This window comes from Perca fluviatilis, chromosome 3, assembly GCF_010015445.1.
Source record: "Perca fluviatilis chromosome 3, GENO_Pfluv_1.0, whole genome shotgun sequence".
NCBI classification, from domain to species: domain Eukaryota; kingdom Metazoa; phylum Chordata; class Actinopteri; order Perciformes; family Percidae; genus Perca; species Perca fluviatilis.
The window spans coordinates 6,571,306-6,590,639 of NC_053114.1; the positions used below are offsets into that span (position 1 = coordinate 6,571,306).

The following is a 19,334-nucleotide window of genomic DNA, read 5'->3' on the forward strand; positions in this document are numbered from 1 at the left end:
AAGATCTCACCCCATCGTGGGGCATCAATGATCATGAGGAAGGTGAGGGATCAGCCCAGAACTACACGGCAGGACCTGGTCAATGTCCTGAAGAGAGCTGGGACCACAGTCTCAAAGAAAACCATTAGTAACACACTACGCCGTCATGGATTAAAATCCTGCAGCTGCTCAAGCCATTGCATGTCCAGGCCCGTCTGAAGTTTGCCAATGACCATCTGGATGATGCAGAGGAGGAATGGGATAAGGTCATGTGTTCTGATGAGACAAAAATAGAGCTTTTTGGTCTAAACTCCACTCGCCGTGTTTGGAGGAAGAAGAAGGATGAGTACAACCCCAAGAACACCATCCCAACCGTGAAGCATGGGGAGGATTGATAGGGCCATGTATCGCAAGATCTTGGCCAACAACCTCCTTCCCTTAGTAAGAGCATTGAAGATGGGTCGTGGCTGGGTCTTCCAGCATGACAATGACCCGAAACACACAGCCAGGGCAACTAAGGAGTGGCTCCGTAAGAAGCATCTCAAGGTCCCGGAGTGGCCTAGCCAGTCTCCAGACCTGAACCCAATAGAAAATCTTTGGAGGGAGCTGAAAGTCTGTATTGCCCAGCGACAGCCCCGAAACCTGAAGGATCTGGAGAAGGTCTGTATGGAGGAGTGGGCCAAAGTCCCTGCTGCAGTGTGTGCAAACCTGGTCAAGAACTACAGGAAACGTATGATCTCTGTAATTGCAAACAAAGGTTTCTGTACCAAATATGAAGTTCTGCTTTTGTGATGTATCAAATACTTATGTCATGCAATAAAATGCAAAAGAATTAATTAAAAATCATACAATGTGATTTTCTCGATTTTTGTTTTAGATTCCGTCACTCACAGTTGAAGAGTACCTATGATAAAAATGACAGACTTCTACATGCTTTGTAAGTGGGAAAACCTGCAAAATCGGCAGTGTATCAAATACTTGTTCTCCCCACTGTAGCTATCAAAAGCAGCAAGATTATTTGGAAACATCACATGTAGCAAAATCCATGTTGAAACCTTTGTTCAAGCAGACAGCTTGGGAGCAAATCTTCTCCACCCTGAATGTGCTTACCTTAACAGCAAGATCAAGAGTAAAGATGACAAGGCAGACCATCTCGATGCTTTCGGTGAAGCCGCAGGGAGGCTCCCAGGGTGGAGAGCGATGCCGGGGGTCCGAGGAAGCGGACAGGGAGGACGGGCGCTCCACGAATGCCAGCAACAACACCACCGCAATGGTTAGGCCCAAGCCCCTGGTGCAGGGAAAGATGGGTGAGTGGATAGACAAATACAGTCATGTGAAAAATTAGGACACCCCTGCTAAAGTTGACTAAAAAGAGGAATACAAAAATCATCTTTTGGAAATTGATCTTAATGCCTTAATTAAAAAACTGAGGAAAAATCTGACCTTTAAGGACACCAATTTTCTTTGTGAATGAATAATGTAACATAAATAAATAAATGTTCTTCTTTAAAATACAGGGGGCATAAGTACACCCCTATGTTAAATTCCCATAGAGGCAGGCAGATTTTTATTTTTAAAGGCCAGTTATTTCATGGATCCAGGATACTATGCATCCTGATAAAGTTCCCTTAGCCTTTGGAATTAAAATAGCCCCACATCATCACATACCCTTCACCATACCTAGAGATTGGCATGGTTTTATTTCAGTTAGCCTAATAGCTGATTTGATTTGCATTGAGAGATGACTTTATGGAAAGTACCCCATGCCAATCCTCTTTTATGGCCTATAGGCCATACAACTTGCAAACATCAACTCAGATACAGTTTTATTAATAGATGACCTGGCCTGAGCAGGTGAGAACTTACCACTGGCATATCCTGGAGTAGTACCATCGATACAGGCGGAGAGAGCGGGCATCCACCCGGTGGTTGATGGACCGAAACTATAAGCAAGCACACCAAGGGAAGAAGACCGCAAGAATTTTTGCTAATCTTTGGGCTGAGGGAAGGGTCTGACTTTTGCAGTGTTCAGTGAAAATAAATTCACATACAATACATACAATATTTCACATAAAGCTTTTCAGGTTGTGATCAAAGTTCAACAACCTTATTAGGTATGTTTTCATATAACTATAACCTATGGTAGATATTGTTATCCAAGACATCTTAAAGGTGCACTATGAGTTCCTGCATGGTTTCAGCGCAATTTCATTTTTGTCTCAAATTGTAGGCTCCTTGATCCGCTAGCTGCCTGCCCCCTGAATACACTGTGAAAAAGATAAGATAAGATAGACTTTATTAATCCCACAGTGGGGAAATTCCTGTGCTACAGCAGCTCAAAAGAAAATGTACACACCTCAGAATAACACAAATACACATTAAGTAGACATAGGAGAAAAAATATACATAAAGTATAGGGAATGGAAAAATAGAATAGAATTAGTTATAATAATAATAATAAATTAAAAAAGCCTGGTCTCGGGAGACAACACAGGTGGTCGTAAACGTCAAACAAACACTAGAGGCACAGGCTGTGCACCTAAATACAACAAACCACTCCAGCCAATCACAGACAAGATGGTTGAGGGAGGGGGTGGGGGTTAGTGACAGTTAGTCACTTCGGGGCCGTCCACACGGAAACTTTTTTTTGTGCAAACGCACGTTTTGCACCGTCCGGCACTTTTTTGAAACCTGGTCTCAGGGTGAAAAAAATCGAAAACGGCTCTCGTTTGGCTTCGTATGGATGGTGAATACGAATACGACCCCGTATCGATGATGTCATCGCCACACCCCTCGACCTCTTACCGCACTAGTGCTATAGAGCTCAACAGTCCCGCCCACAGCGGGTTCCAGAAGTAAAAATACAATGCAATTTCTAAGTATAAGCCATAAAATGATAACAGTCGATGGTAGACTTAAAACCAGCATGCCGACGTGACTAAGCGATTCTATATAATCATATAGACGCCAAAAATGATGGGGCACCAACCTTGTTTTGAGATAAACGTCTTTTATTCGTGATGTCTTTGATAAGTACTTCATTACCCACAATCCTGAACAATCCCACAATCCCACAGTGACGCCTCTGATTGGTGGAACTCATGCTGGTGAGGAGGGGGAGCTGCCTGCACGAACCGTCACGAGGATTTACGACACTGCACGAATCACAATCTGTTCCACGCTTCTGCCGTTAGCCTCCGCTGGGAAGCTAACGTTAGTTTAGTTGACAGCTATTTCGGCTAACCGCTAGCTGACAGCTTGATTCAGTCTAAAATAACGTTAACTCAAACTAAACACTGGGGAAAGCAGGCTACAGCTGATGTAACAGCCGTTATATATTTTAACGGTTATTTTCAGGTTTTATTTTGAGGGTCTGTTAAAGTTATTACATGCTGTCTCAGCTAGCGGTTAGCCAAATTAGCCATTAGCTAAACTAACGTAGCTTCCTTTATTCAGTGGTGCGCGGTGGTTTATGGGATGAGTAGTTCCTTCACTTTGAAATGACGATATGTACACAGTCTTGTACCTTTGACTTTTTTTGGATTTTGTGTTTGTTTTTTCACTCGAAATGGTATGTTGTATGCATATGAGTCACGTACCATCTGGTTAGCCTAATGCATGGTCTAAAACTCTTTATGTACGGATTTTTCCAGACGTCAATGGGAGAAATGAATGGGAAATTTACTTTCGGAACCCAAGGTCTCTCAGAGGAGGGGCGTGACTGTTGAGCTCTATTGCACACCGATCACACACGACTGCGATGAAGCTAAGCGAGCATATCCCATCTCCGTGGTCAAACCAGCTCACTTCATCTAAATACTTTGTCTCTGCTCCCTGACACTTCCCTCTGCCCTGCCGGTCCTGGATTCTACACAAGATATATTGCTAACGTTATGTAGCCAACGTTAAACATCGCTAAAGTAGCTGACCACTACAGCTGCGACGTAGCTAACGTTAGCTGCTATGGTTGTTTATAAAGTGAAAGTAGACAACTTATCAACTAGCTAGCTAGCTAATCTGTCTGCTTATCAACTCCTTGAACGGATTATAGTAACTTTTACCACGGCTTATTGTAGAAAGGCTACTGCCACAAAACTGTAGATTATCAAAAAGACATCATTCATGGATCATTGAGGTTTGTTTGACTGCCGATGTCAGCTAGCAGAGCTAGCGCGCTGCAATCATGTCCGATGGCAGACAGAATTGCAAAATAAAAAGCAATCCAACAGCACATTATACAATGTAAACAAATACACGTTTTCTTGCGGTAGCCTTTATAAAATGAGCAGTGGTGAAAGTTATTATAGTCCATGGATGTATTAAGAGAGCGTTAGTCTAGCTAGCCATGTTATGATGGGAAGTGGAAGTGACAATGCTCTTCTTCTCAGTTTCTTTGGTGAATTTCTGTAGCAGAAACAGCGCCGCCTATAGGCCTGGAATAGGAAGTAGCGTATTGAGTCATTTACAAATGGATTCGTTTGGACGCAACTAATCTTGAAACGAATCCAGGGAAGACGGGTAAAAAAAAGATTGTTTTGGTACGTCTGAACGTGGCCTAAGTCATGACAGTTACGGAAACATGGGGGGAGGGGCGAGCTTGTTCTGTTTTGTTTTAAATTTACTTGGAACGTCAACAGAAGTGACCATGCAGGGACTCATAGTGCACCTTTAAAGTAAGGTGAATTCATGAAGGAGAATGAGCATGAAGAACATAACAAAGAACTTTCTAAGGTCCAACTCTACCCACGATATAATACTGTTTTGTTAATGCCTTTGCATGTTCATTCGCCCTTTTCTTATTATTTAGCAAAAGATAAATAAGTAAGGTCATTGCTCTTACCTGTATGGCATCCTCAATGAATACAACAGCTTGTTGGATGTAGAGGTCCTCATCATCTGTGGACCGTGAGAGTGTGAGTAGGACCATCTGAACACTTCCAGAAGTACAATTAACCTAATCGTAACATACAATATGTCATCTGTGCTCTGAGCACTGTGATCTTCACTGTCCCGAATCCCAATGTGTTCCTTTACTCAGTAAATAACTTGTTCTCTGACTAAACAGACAACAGAAACTGTCTGAGATATTGTTGTCTGTAGAACTGGTTGGACTGGGAGCTGAGGTGGAAGTTAGTTCTTTCCATAAACTGTAAAAATAATGGACATAGCTTCCAGGTCTGAAAAGTGAAGCCAATGTTGAAGTGCCTTAAACCTGCACTCTATCTCATTTCCAGCAGGGGGCGACTCCACTGGCTCCAAAAAGAAGTCTGTTTCTATAGAAGTCTATGAGAAAATGAGCCTACTTCTCACTTGATTTATTACCTCAATAAAAATGTTCATAATGAGTTTATGATGTTCATATAGTATATTAGGGTCCCATTTATTTTTAAATTGACGATCAAGCAGGCGATGCTTTAGGGGCGTGGCTACACACTGACCTGTCAATCAGGACAGAGGCTTAGCAATGCTGCATGGCACTGCGTACATTAAAATAGACCTGAACTTGTTTTTGGGGTGTTTTTGACTTTGACTGTGTGTTTTTTACATTTTGGTGGTCTAATATGTCGTGTTCAGTGTTCTGCCAAACAAACTAGTTAGCAACCTCTAGCGTTAGCTCGTAATTTAAGGAAGAGTTTGCAGATTTTCTGTACTGCCGTACATACAGATGAATGGCGGCAGTAGTTTACCTGCCGGTATATCTCCGCTGGATGACTCGCTTCATTAGGGGTTAATATTCGGCTACTTTCCCTAGCGTTTAACTTAGCACAGATATTGCACAAATTGCCAAAGTCGAGGCTTCCAAACGGCAGTGCACAAACCAATGGGTGACGTCACTGAAGCTACGTCCACTGTTTTTTACAGTGTATGGTTCTTTCTTGACAGGTTGGATTGGGAGCTGAGGTGAAAGTTATTTTTCTCTTGAGGCACAATTGGGAAATAAAGAACAGGAACTGGGATATAGCTGAGGGCTGTTGTACAAAATACAAACAAGACTATAGGTCTAAACCCTGTTCCAGCGTAATATGACATAAAATCGGCTATTTGTTAACAATTGTAAGATTTGGACAAAACTGTCAAGCAAACAATGTAGAGACTGGTTGAATGCGTGCTAGTACGAAATGCAGTTAAATAAAATAGAGTAGCATTGAATAGATCAGAACAGAATAGGGTAGAAGCTGTCAGAGACTCAGGGCTATACAGCTGTCATGTGATTCTGTTTAATGAGTCTAACTTTTCCATCCAGCAGTTACATAGAGACGGACATGATGACTCAGTGCTGGCCAGCCACACTAGCATATTCACACACACACACACACACACACACACACACACACACACACACACACACACACACACACACACACACACACACACACACACACACACACACACACACACACACACACTTGGTGCTGCTGACTCAACCCTTCACAGCAGGATATGTCATGGTGGTGGGTGCCACTGACAGGACAACACTTAAAACGGCTGAAACACACTGCTGAAAGACACACACACACACACACACACACACACACACACACACACACACACACACACACACACACACACACACACACACACACACACACACACACACACACACACACACACACACACACACACACACCGCAGAGGATAAACAGGTGTGATCTGCACTTCTATCTCACACTTGTTGCAGCAGCCGTCGAGAAACAGAATCTGTCAGAGAAAATGCTGCACTGAATGACTTTCAACACCACTGAGATTAATTATCCAAGAAACAATATTACAATAAATCCTTACAACATTAATGTTATCTATTAACATTTATCATGTTTGAATTTAAGTGGCCAACCATATAGTATGACTGTAAATAAGACAGAAATAGCTAAAAAGATTTAGGTTTATGGAGTAACTTTAAACTAAATTTAAAGTTAAAAATTAATATAATATATAAATATTAAAGGGTCATTTTAGTATTTCCTTTTTAACCTTGAGTCTATTTCCCCATGCATTGGTGCCTAAGTGACTAATTTGAACAAAGGTCTTTGAAATTGGTCCAGTATTGAGCAAGAACTCTGTAACCGGGCTGCAAATCCTATTGGGCAAATGTGTAACCAGAAACAGCTCTGAAATCGCCATCACCAAATTCACCAGCAGTGTTGGGCAAGTTACTTCCAAAATGTAATACATTATAGATTACTACTTACTGTCACTTGAGAGTAATTAGTTATATTACAATATTACTGTCTCTGAATTGTAATGAGTAACACTACTTTTGCGTTACTTTTGAGTTACTTTCACCAAAGTAACAGCGGAAGTTGGACTTGGCAGGTAGCTTGTGAATGTCACCACCGGCTCAATAAAGTCTCCTCTTTATCCACTTTATTAATAAATCATAGATTATTCATAATATTTTGTATAATTAATGTGAATATGCAAAGTAACTAAAGCTATAAAAATAGAGAAGTAAAACGTACAATAGGCAAGTGGGAGAAAATGAAAATACTCAATTAACAGTACCTTACAGTTGTATTGAAGTACGGCATAGTTACTTTCCACGGCTGATAAAATGCAATGGTATTTATGTGTAGCAAGCCTAAACATTAATTCCCAACATGTTTCTATCTGTCAGCAGCTCGGACACACTGTTGGGACACAGATGTTGTCCGTACAGTCTCTGGTTCTGGCTCTGACCACGGGAACAGTGACGGGACAGCTCGCTTCAACGCAAATGTATCTGTCTCTGCAGTCATCTCAACCATCAAATACAGCAACAGGAAATAACACTCACGGACCCTTTTTTTTTTTTTAACCTCTGAAGAAATGTTTCACTGTGTTGGTGAATCTAAAAAAACAAAACACCACTAAATGTTGCATTATAATGCATTGGAACTCGCGTTACTGAGATTGTAACGGGTATAGTATTCATATTAAACAAAAAGGATGATTACTTTTTAACAATAAGGTCTATCTCTTCCGTAATGTTGTCAGACCCTTAGAATAAGAATCTGAGCCTGTCAGCGGCAAAAACAGTGCTTTAAGTGGATGCAAATTGAAGGTGCGCAATTGCCCATTAACATTACATTGCAGCTTGTTTCGTGTGTTGCTTGATACTGGACCAATTTCAAAGACTGTAGTTCCCATCAGTCACTATACATAAACATGGGAAAATAGGGTCCAGGTTTGAAAAAAAAACTGAAGTTGCCCATCTCATCAGGTGCATGTCTAAAAGGGACATCATTTACATTTCATATTAGTAATACTTTTAAATACAATATGTTTAAAGACATTATGAAAAAAAATATATATTTCTTAGCTGTCTGCCACGGTGGTTTGATCTTTTAGGCCTGATTAAAAAAGAAAAAATGATGTGAAGAATGTTTTTATGCTGGGTACAATCTGTTTCCTGAAATCACTTACATTTTATCCGCTGCATTCAATTATATGAGTTTCCACTCCTATCACCTTCCAGACATCACAGTGTCAGGTCAGGTGACCTCGCAGGACAGTTTATGATGTACACTAAAGTGCTCATATTATGCTGTTTTGGCTTTTTCCGTTTGCTTTATTGTGTTATATATCTTTTTTGTGCACATTATAGGTTTACAAAGTGAAAAACCCAACGTCCACCCCAAAGGGACTTACTATCTCCAACAGAAAACACTGTTCACAAACTGCTCCAAACAGCTCTACTGTAGTCCAGCCTTTACTTCAGAGACAAACGTGCGTCACTTTGTAACACACGTTATAATGCTCGCCTAGCTGCTAGCGTGGCACGCCCTCATGCTCTGCAACTGACTGGCTAGTAGTCATTACCTAGCTACTGCGCATGTGCAACTCCCAGCAAAGATGGAACAGAAGTACGATGCCTCACTCTGTAGCTAAAACAGAGAGCTCAACACAGGGTGAAAAGAGGAGCTGTACAACAAAAATATGGTGTTTTTAAACCACATAAACCTATTCTGGTACAACCTCTAAATACAATTATGAACCTGAAAATGAGCATAATATGAGCTCTTTAATACATACTTTAGTACATACCTGCAGCCCTTTTAAAGTCAAATGTCAAGAAACATAACTTGAATAATTTCTGTTTTTATAAACTGCTTGTTGCAGCACTATTATTATTACTTAATACCAGTGTTGGGAGTAACGCGTTACAAAAGTAACGCAATTACAGTAATGTATTCCTTTTTGCTGTAACGCAGTAATATAACGCATTACTAATTAAATTTCAGTAATACTATACCCGTTACAATCGCAATAACGCGAGTTCCAACGCATTTTAACGCAACATTTAGTGGTGTTTAGTTTCTTTAAGAATTCACCAACACCGCGAAACATTTCTTCACACGTAAAAAAAAAAGCCGTGAGTGTTATTTCCTGTTGCTGTATTCGATGGTTGAGATGACTGCAGAGACATATACATTTGCGAGATGGACATTATTTCCAGGAGTTATTACGCTGCGTTGAAGCGAGCTGTCCCGTCACTGTTCCCCGCGGTCAGAGCCAGAACCAGAGACGGTATGGACAACATCTGTGTCCCAACAGGTGACGGTACGTCAGCGCGGGCAGCAGTGTGTCTGAGATGCTGACAGATAGAAACATGTCGGGAATTAATGTTTACGCTTGCTACACGTAAATACCATTGCATTTTATCAGCCGTGGAAAGTAACAATTCTGTCCTTCAATACAACTGTAAGGTACTTTTACTTTTGAGTATTTTCATTTTCTCCTACTTGCCTATTGTACGTTTTACTTCTCTATTTTTATAGCTTTAGTTACTTTGCATATTCATATTAATTATACAAAATATTATGAATAATCTATGATGTATTAAAGTGGATAAAGAGGAGACTTTATTGATCCGGTGGTGAAATTTAGAAGCTACCTGCCAAGAAAAAGTAGTGTAAAGCATTACAATTCAGAGACAGTAATATTGTAATATAACTCATTACTGTCAAATGACAGTAACTAATAATCTATAATGTATTACATTTTGGAAATAACTTGCCCAACACTGCTTAATACTATTGGAATTGAATATACACTCTCCATACTGTGTAGATAGAACTAACATCCTTCATATGCAGGAATAAAAGCATATGCTTTTGTAAGCGCATTTTCACACTTGGTCTGTTTTAGCCCTCTAAAAGAACTCCGACCTATTAGTAGGGCTGGGAAAATATGCTTTTGTCCCGATTCGATTCTTTCACGATACATGGGTGCCTATTCGATTTGTATTGTGATTATAGAAGTATTGCGATTCGATAGTGTTGAGTATTGCAGTTTTCTTTTCCTTCTTTAACAAAATCAAAAGTTGAATCATACACTTCTAGAGACAATATATCATAAGACATTTCTAAAAACTAATTGTTTTCTGAGAAGAATGCACATCACAGTCTGACATTTATTTCATTTGTAAAGAAGAACATAACATGGATTTTCTGCTTTCTCTCTGTTTTGCTGGAAACAGATTTGGTGTTGTAGTAGCTAACGTTCACGTTAGCTAACGTTCAAGCCAACATTAGATGATAACTAACGTTAGCTAAACACAGATGTCTAGGCGCCAGTAGCTAGCTAACATTAACGTTAGCTACTAACCTAGCACGAACAAACTGCAGGGAGAGCTAAGATAGTTAGCTAGCACCACCGAAGAATTCTGTGAGGAGGTTGCTGTTTCGTCCTCCATTCTGCAATCTTTTGGTCTCCCACATGTATGGCAAGCATAGACTGTATAATATACAGTCTATGGTGGCGAGCTGTGGCGGCCCAAAAATATTGTAATATTTCCCCCTACCTATTAGTTAGCATTTCTTTGTGCATATGTGAAAACTCCAAAGGCACTCAGAACCCTCTGGAACAAACCGTACTCAGACCAAGTCCGTGTTGCGGTTCTCCTCGCCTGTGCATTGTGAACAGGGGCAGGGGAGAGTTCTAGCCCGACCAGGCTCCTCTCCTTAACCTGTCTCTCTTGATTATGCTGTTATAGTTTTAGACTGCCAGGGGACTTCCTTTGACACACTGGATTTCTCTCTCCTCTCTCTTTCCATCTGTGTGCATCATTGTCCCAGAAATGCTTGTTACTATTCCCCAGAGTCCTTATGTGTTTCTTTTGCCCAACATGTTTCCTTGGATTAGGGTGGCACCTAAATCATGCTATCATAAGCAGCTAAAGCAGCTATCCCGGTGGTCCTGCTCCACACCCTGTTACACCCTGCTACACTCTGCAGTGCCCTCTCTTTGGCTTACTGGATTTCTCTCTGCTCTCTCTTTCCCATCTGTGTGTATCATTTGTCCCAAATGCTTGTTGCCTATTCCCCGGTCCTATGTGTTCTTTGTGCCCACATGTTTCACCCTTGGATTAGGGTGGCACCTAAATCATGCTATCATAGCAGCAAGCTGCTATCCGGTGGTCCTGCTCACCCTGCTGTGCCCTGCTACGTCCTGCTATGCTCTGCTGTGCCCTGCTACGTCCTGTAACGCCTTGCAGTGCCTTGCTACGCCATGAACTACTACAAATACTATTTCTGGTCATTGTTCCATTGTCTTTATTATGACTATTGTTGCCATTGTTCATCACACCCCCAACCGGCACCGTCAGACACCGCCTACCAAGAGCCTGTGTCTGTCCCAGGTTTCTCCCTAAAAGGAAGTTTTTCTCACCACCCGAGGTTTCTTCCTAAAAGGAGTTGTTCCTCGCCACTGTTGCACTACATGCTTGCTCTTGGGGGAATTACTGGAATTGTTGGGTCTTTGTAAATTATAGAGTGTGGTCTAGACCTACTCTATCTGTAAAGTGTCCTGACACAACTCTTGTTATGATTTGATACTATAAATAAAATTGAATTGAACACAACACGCTTCAGGTTCTTCTCGCCTTTTGACCTGTATTTATTTTAGCCCTGAGCATCAGAGCAGAGAATAAATCAGCAGTTTACTTGTTACGTGGTAGTAAATGTACAGTGTAGGTTTCAGTTTGTCTCTGAATAAATGCTGCAGCTCCTCAAAACCGAAATAAAGTTCCCGGGTTAACACAACAAAACAAAAAGAGCCGCAGTAGCACGGGAAGAGCAGCAATCAGAAAAAAATTCCGACACCAGAAAGAGGATACGATAGGCCGGGGGAAGTGTTTAAGAAAACACGTGCAAATAGACAAAACACAAGCAAATTAAGAAAACAACTTCATTAATTTGGCAACACGTGCAGCATTTAGCAAACGCGCTGCAAATACACACAAGAGAGAGAGAGAGAGAGAGAGAGAGAGAGAGAGAGAGACAGAGAGAGAGACGGGACACATTCAATCTCAGAACCGGGTGCAACGGTGAGATCATAGACTGTAAATATTAAGTCTATGTTTGAGATAATAAGAAGAGCAAACTATAATTCTACATAAATATGAAGAACACAGACATGGTTTTGCAGGCAAAATGCAATACAGTCGCTACTTCCTCAAACATGAAGGAAAGCTGGCAAAAAAAATAGGCGATGCTGTAAATGCGTAAATCACAACGCTTATCAATATCACTTCCTCATCAGTCAGGCACAAGATCGGACCATAATTACACTTGTGCTTTCCATAAACTGTCGTTGCTTTAGCCTGTTATTTCAGTTGCAACCCTGGTAGTGGGAAGCGATCGTGAGAGCAAATAAAATATAAATACATAATTCAAACCGATGTGCGCATTGGCGACACACGGCTCAAGAAGCCGACAAATAGACGATATGTAATTCCCTCCGATTAAAATCTATATATTTCATAAAAATACCAATCAGGGAATGTTAACTGTCGGTCTCTAAATGTTTTAACTTTTATGAGCGCACACCTCTCTCCCCTCTCTCTCCGCTCTCTCTCTCTGCGCACCGAGCTCCGCCTGATCTTCTTTAAGAACGGTGACACCGTTATCAATCGAGTATTGATTGGTCAGTAGGCGGTGCTTTTACACCGGTTGATCTCTGATCTCCAACTTAACCTGCTCCCGACCAGGTTAGGTGTTCAGCATAAATTACCACGGCGACTGAACCCGGTAACAACTAATCCACCGTCGTGGTACAGAAAATCCTGGGTTGAACCCAAGGGGGTAAGCGAGCGTCTGGAATGCGTAGCTCCTATGGCGCCGTTTTGATGCTAATAAGCGATCACCCGCCGTTAGCATTCCATTGACTGCCATTCATTTTGACGTCACTTTAACAGTGAATAACTTTACATCTGAAGCGTTTAAAGACTATTTGTCCATTGTTCATTTCTAAAGAAACACGACAATGTATAAAAGGCTCCATTACCTTGTATCTCACGTTATGGCTCCGTAGCAGACGTTTTTGTAAAAATAGGCTAACAATTGTGTCATAACCATGCGACTTACTGTCGCATAGTAGAGGAATTACCGTATAGTACATACTTACATTAGCTGTTTAGGTTTAATTACTGATGTTGTAAATGTCAATGGTTGAACCTTAAGTTAGCTCGTTAACGCCAAATCCTGCTTCGTAGTACAGGCCTCAGCCAATTTACCGCGGGATTTATCAAACTGAATAAATCCTGCCTGCAAATAAACACAAAAACTTTACTTGCTCCATCGTGTTGTAACTAAGACATCTGCTCGAAACGTTATTGTATTCATTAGCATGATTGCCGTACTGTTTAGTTCAAAAACATCCAAAACACCAAAGTACGAAGAGCGGACCAGACGCAAGCTTTTATTTTGAAAAGGTCTGGAGAACTTCTGTTGTGCAATCTGGATGCAGCGTTTTTTTTGTTGCATTTGTTTTCGGAGTTCGTGTGCTTTTCTTTTTGCATCGTTTTTTTATTTGCAGTGCGTTTGTGTATTTGGTTGTGTTGTGTGTCTTTGCAGCGAGTTTGCTGAATGCTGCGCATGTGTTGTCAAATTAATGAAGTTGTTTTTTTTTGTCTATTTGCATGTGTTTTTTTAAGTTGCAGGGCGTTTGCCCCTGTCGGCCACCGATAGCTCATCTGGTAGAGCGTGTGCCCCGTGTACCAAGGCTCCGTCCCTGTCGCAGGTTCAACTCTGACCTGCTGCCCTTTGCTGCATGTCATTCCCTCTCTCTCCCCTTTCACATCTTCAGCTGTCCTGCATAATAAAGGCATCCTAAAATGCCCCAAAAAAGGGCTACATGTGAAAACACACTTATACTTGAATCAATTATACCAACCTCTCCTCATACTGAGGTTACCAGGGGCCTGTTTCACAAAAGCAGAATATATAAATCCAGGATAACTGATAAAGCGAGGCTTGACCTAGTCTAATCCGTGCTTCCTGGCTTGGTGCGTTTAGGAGCGACTAGGTCGAGCCAGGCTGAAGTAATTCAGATAGATGCGCGTCCACGGCTTTCCTCAAAAGACCGCAAGGTCGATCACAGATTTACTGATGCCAAAATGGAGAATATGCATTGTACATACTTTATACAGAGTGAACAGCAGCTTCTTGTGGAAGTAGGATGACGTGAAACACATTATTTGTATAAAAAGAAAAGAAACACGGCCGCTGTAATGAAACAGCAAGAGAAAGCGTAGCAGACGATCACGGACCGACTGAATGCGTAATTGTAGCCTAAATATATACATTAACTGACCACTGCTCTGAAACATTCAAGGATTAGGACTACTAATCATTTTCACAAATTAACAGTTGTACTCTTTGCCTTAAAAGTATAAAAAGATAATGTTACTCAGGAAATTTACCATGACGATCAATTTTCTACAACGCTAGAATATGATGCGTAAATATGTCTTTCACTCTATTCCTTTCCATCTCTCTCATGGGCTAAAATCCTGTTCTAAATCATATTAACTTCCACTGCTCGCTTTTAATGCAAAGTGTACAACTGTTCGTTTTTGCAGTGACAGTGACTCATTGAATTGTTTCAGTTAAGAGCAGTAGTTCATAAATGTATATTTTTTAGATATATCATTCAGCCTGTCCGCTATTATCGCGTTTTTGTTTTTTAATTTTTTATAGTGGACGAGTTTCCTTCTCTACATATTATATGCCTTGCACCCTCATATATATGGACATAGAAAATAAAGACACTGAAGAAATTGGACTCTAAAATCTAGAAACTATAAAGATAATAAAGTGATAAATTCCAAAAATATAAGTTATATATATGTTTTTGACCTTATATAAAATATAAGGTCAAAAACAATTGGGGTGTCCTCTCCCTGTTGTTACATGAATGTACAGTAGCCTACATCACTAGATAGTTACTGGTCCAGTGGACTAAGACTATAATTTGGGAGGATTGTACAATTAGGATATGTTCTTAAAATTGTACAATCCTCCCAAATTATAGTCCCAGTTTACTGGACAACACAAACTGTGTGCTAAGAATGCCAAATACAATGCACATGGAAGCGGAACAAACATGATCCTTATTGTCAAAGAATTAAAAAAAAAATTAATCAACTAAAACAATTCAAGGTGCATTGTTCAACTATAGAAACACACATGTACAACATTGTATGTATTGCCCTTAGTAACAGACTTAATTTAAAACACATTTGAATTTTTTTTTATTTCATACAGCAATATAACCGTAGCAATGAAAAAATAATGGTCACAACTTTAAATAATTAAATGAACAGCAACATGCACCTGTTGTATTTTAATCCAGGCTGATAACAATAGGGTAAAACCACTGCTGGGTGATCAGAAAAGGCTCCAGGATTAAATAAATCCTGGTTGTTAGCCTGGTCGGGAGCAGGCTAGCTGCGCAGAATAAATCTCCATGGTGATTTATGTGCCTCCGCTTTCGTGAAACCGAGTCAAGGCTAAATTCATTCAGGATAACGGGGAAATCCCAGCTTAATCCCTTATCTTGGTTTTGTGAATCAGGCCCCTGGTTTGCACATTGTCAAAAACTAAATAAAAAAGGTTTGCACATTGCCATAGAACTAAACAAATGGGGACTCTGGGCTGTATTGGTGTCTAGATCGCAAGCTAAAAAGGGTGCAACATTAAAATAAGATGGTCTTGTAATTGCTGCAGTGAGCGTTTTTCCACTTTTGATGGAGCTATGGTAGTAGTTTCCCTCTTTTTCCAGTCTTTGTGCTAAGCTAGGCTAAAAAAATCCCAGGTCTATCGCTATACTGGGCACACAGACGTGAAACCGATCTTTTCCTCTGACTCTGTGTCAGACAGGGAAACAAGAGGATTTCCCCACACATCGCTCTGTTCCTTTCCATTGTCAACCTTCAAAACATTCTTGTAATTGTTGCCTACTATCAGCATATAGACCCATCCCTATGAAAGTCCTCTAATAACACGTCGTGAACCTGATGTGGCATTAGAATTCTATGAAACCTTAGTGGATCCGAACATAAAGTGCCTGACAGTGAGTGAAACCTTTCATCTGAGTCACAGGACACATCACTGCTGCTTTAACTCGATTAACTTGTTAGGCTTAAAGAGCCTAACAAAGTGGAATACTCACTTCATTTATTACTCAGTTTACTGAGTGCCAGCTGGTGCTAGGCCCTATAGGTGGGGTGGCCTGCCATGTTGATAGGGACTAGTTTGTTAGTTAAAGTGATGGTTCGAGTAATGATAGAGTTATTATTATTAGCTATCGACTCAGTGCCTCACTAATAATGCCCAAAATGATACCAAACGTCTACAAGTAGTACAAATAGGTTATGCTCTCATAAAACGATGGATTGGAAAGTTTGTAATGTACAAGTTTCAAAGTTATGTAAATAACACTTGCCTGCTGGCTTCTGCTCCGGCTGTTGTTGTTGCTGCTGTAAGATGAGTGCTTAGGGTCGTAAATTAAACACAAGAGATGCAACAAAAATATTTATTAATTTTTTTTTAAAGTAAGTGCTGTAGTATAACTAGCAGGAGACAAGTAATAATTGAGGTAAGTTTGGAGACATTACGTTATTTAATCATTGAATTAATAAATATTTTTGTTGTAACTCTTTTCGGTGTAGTAATTTGTAGACGGCCCTAAGCACTCGTCTAACTGCAGGTAGCAGCAGCAGCAGCAACAGAGAGCTGAAGAGAGCAGGCAAGTGTTCATAAACTTTTGGTGTACTTACAAACTTTCCAATCCATCGTTTTATGAGAGCATAACCTATTTGTACTACTTGTAGACGTTTGGTATCATTTCGGGCATTATTAGTGGGGTAACTTACGAGATACAAACGTGGGTCCGTTAGCCCCTGCGCTAAGCTATTCAGCTGATAACGCTACTCTACGCTAACTCTCCCAATGTTCGACCCAGGTGAAAAAAGCTTCTGGGGGGGTGTTTGGCTTGAGGTCATGGTGCAAAGGACCCTAGGGTGAATTACTCTGAACCATCACTTTAATAGGCTACTGTACTTGTAGGCCTACTTTTATTTGAGTAAAGTCTTGAATATGCCTATAGGACTTTTGTTGTAGGACTTTTGCATTGCTGTGCTTGTACTAAAGCAGGGATCTTCAACAGGGGGTCCGGGACCCTAAAGGCTCTTATACACCAACCCGACGGCCCGACCGTCGGCAGAAAAGGCAGTCGGACTGATCAGTCGGCTGATTTTGAAAGTTTTTTCAAAAATGAAAAAGTCCTAACATGAATCCAACATAGCAAATATAAATCCCCACTGCTTACTGGCCTATAGGTAAGGTATAGTCACTATAAGGTGGCCATCCACAGATACATTAATCATAAGGATTCACTGTGCTACATGTATGTTCAACATTAAAACATGATTGATAAAATCATGCCAACAATTATTAGGCTATTTAATAGCTAGGGCTGGGCAATATATCAATATTATATCGATATCATGATATGACACAAGTCTTATCTGTCCCTGGTTTTAATGGCTGGATTACAGTAAAGTGATGTCATTATTTGAATTTACCAGACTGTTCTAGATTTTTTTATTATTTGCCTTTACCCACTTAGTTACTATATATACACATTAATGATGATTATTTATCTAAAATCTCATGGTGTAAATATTTTTTTGTAAGCACCAATTGTCAACCCTACAATATCGATATTGAGGTATTTGGTCAACAATATCGTGATATTAGATTTTTTTCCATACCGCCCAGCCCTATTAATAGCTTAGTATTCAATAAAAAAAACTATGTATAAAGGCTTTAGGCCACCCTTCACGTTATGGTAGGCCCAGTTTAATACACAACTTAATTTATACAATATACGTATGTGGTAGGGGGTCCCTGATCTGTCTCTCTTTCGGTTAAGAGGTCCTTGGCTTAAAAAAACGTTGAAGACCCATGTACTAAAGGCTCTGAATATTATTCCACCACCAGTGGTGGAATGTAACTAAGTACATTTTATCAAATACTGTACTTACACATTTGAGGTAATTGTACTTTGACTTGAGTATTTTCTTTTCATGCCACTTTCCACTTCTACTCTACTACATTTCAGAGAGAAATACTTTTTACTCCACTACATTCGTTAATTACAAATTTAGATTTTTGCACACAAAACATATAGATTATGAATTAAACTACCCAACAATATAATGGCCTTTAAGTCCAGCTGGAATGGTTATACCATTAAACACTGAGTTGATTGACAGTTTAACTGTTTGGATCTATTCTGAAAATGTGAGGATTTTTATTTTGTATACTTTAAGTGCATTTTCCTGATACATACTTTTACGTAAGTAACATTTTCAATGCAGGACTTTTACTTGTAACAGAGTGTGTACCAGTGTTTGAGCCCATTAGCAGGCTACTTTTACTTGAGTAAAGGATCTGTAATCTTCCTCCACTAGCTACTGTATTTGAGTAAAGTTTTGTATATGTGACTTTTCATGTACGATGACTTTTACTATTGTATTGCTATATAAAGATCAGAATAATCTTCCAATAATCTTTTTTGTACCGAATAACAAACAGAGGACAGCCCACCGACAAGAGAGTGTGCTAATCCACTTCCACTCACCTGTGTCCCCGCCGACCATGCACAAGTCCCCGGCCACGGTGCACGACGTCCGTCTGCTGCCCGGGGACCCGCGGTCCTCTGCGCCCGTCGAGGAGCCATAGTCCCCGGACACTCCGTTCACACTCCCGGTCAGCAGACTGTCCGTTTCCATCCAGGAAATCAACAAGTTCTGTCCCAAGTTCTGTTTTCCGCTCCCCCGCTGGGAAAGTGAAAGTAGAAAGCGTGGTAGGAGACGGGGTGAAACCTGCTCCGGTGGAACCGTGAAGCGGAGTTTAGTCCGTCTGTTGAGCCAGTGACAAACAAGTCAAAGAAAGCGTCAGTCACGGTTAGCTTCAAACAGCATAGCGAGCCTCAAGCTGAGGGCAGAGGAATGCACTTTTAGGAAGTCGCTGCTCGGCTCGGCTCGGCTCTGCTCCACCCTCCAGTCCTGTCCTCAAGTATCACTT

The 19,334-nt window shown here is 40.6% G+C and overlaps 1 protein-coding gene across 1 annotated transcript in view; it reads right to left on the reverse strand.

Annotated features, from left to right (window-relative positions):
* tpcn2 (two pore segment channel 2) overlaps positions 1-19,334 on the reverse strand; it is a 56,598-nt gene extending 37,264 nt beyond the window's left edge. Inside the window, exons 1-4 of the mRNA XM_039795655.1 lie at positions 18,889-19,334; positions 4,820-4,875; positions 1,846-1,922; positions 1,090-1,267 (exon numbers count right to left, since the gene is read on the reverse strand). Of these exons, the coding sequence (XP_039651589.1) occupies positions 1,090-1,267; positions 1,846-1,922; positions 4,820-4,875; positions 18,889-19,039 (462 nt within the window). The 5' untranslated portion in view covers positions 19,040-19,334. The remainder of the gene's footprint in view (positions 1-1,089; positions 1,268-1,845; positions 1,923-4,819; positions 4,876-18,888) is intronic.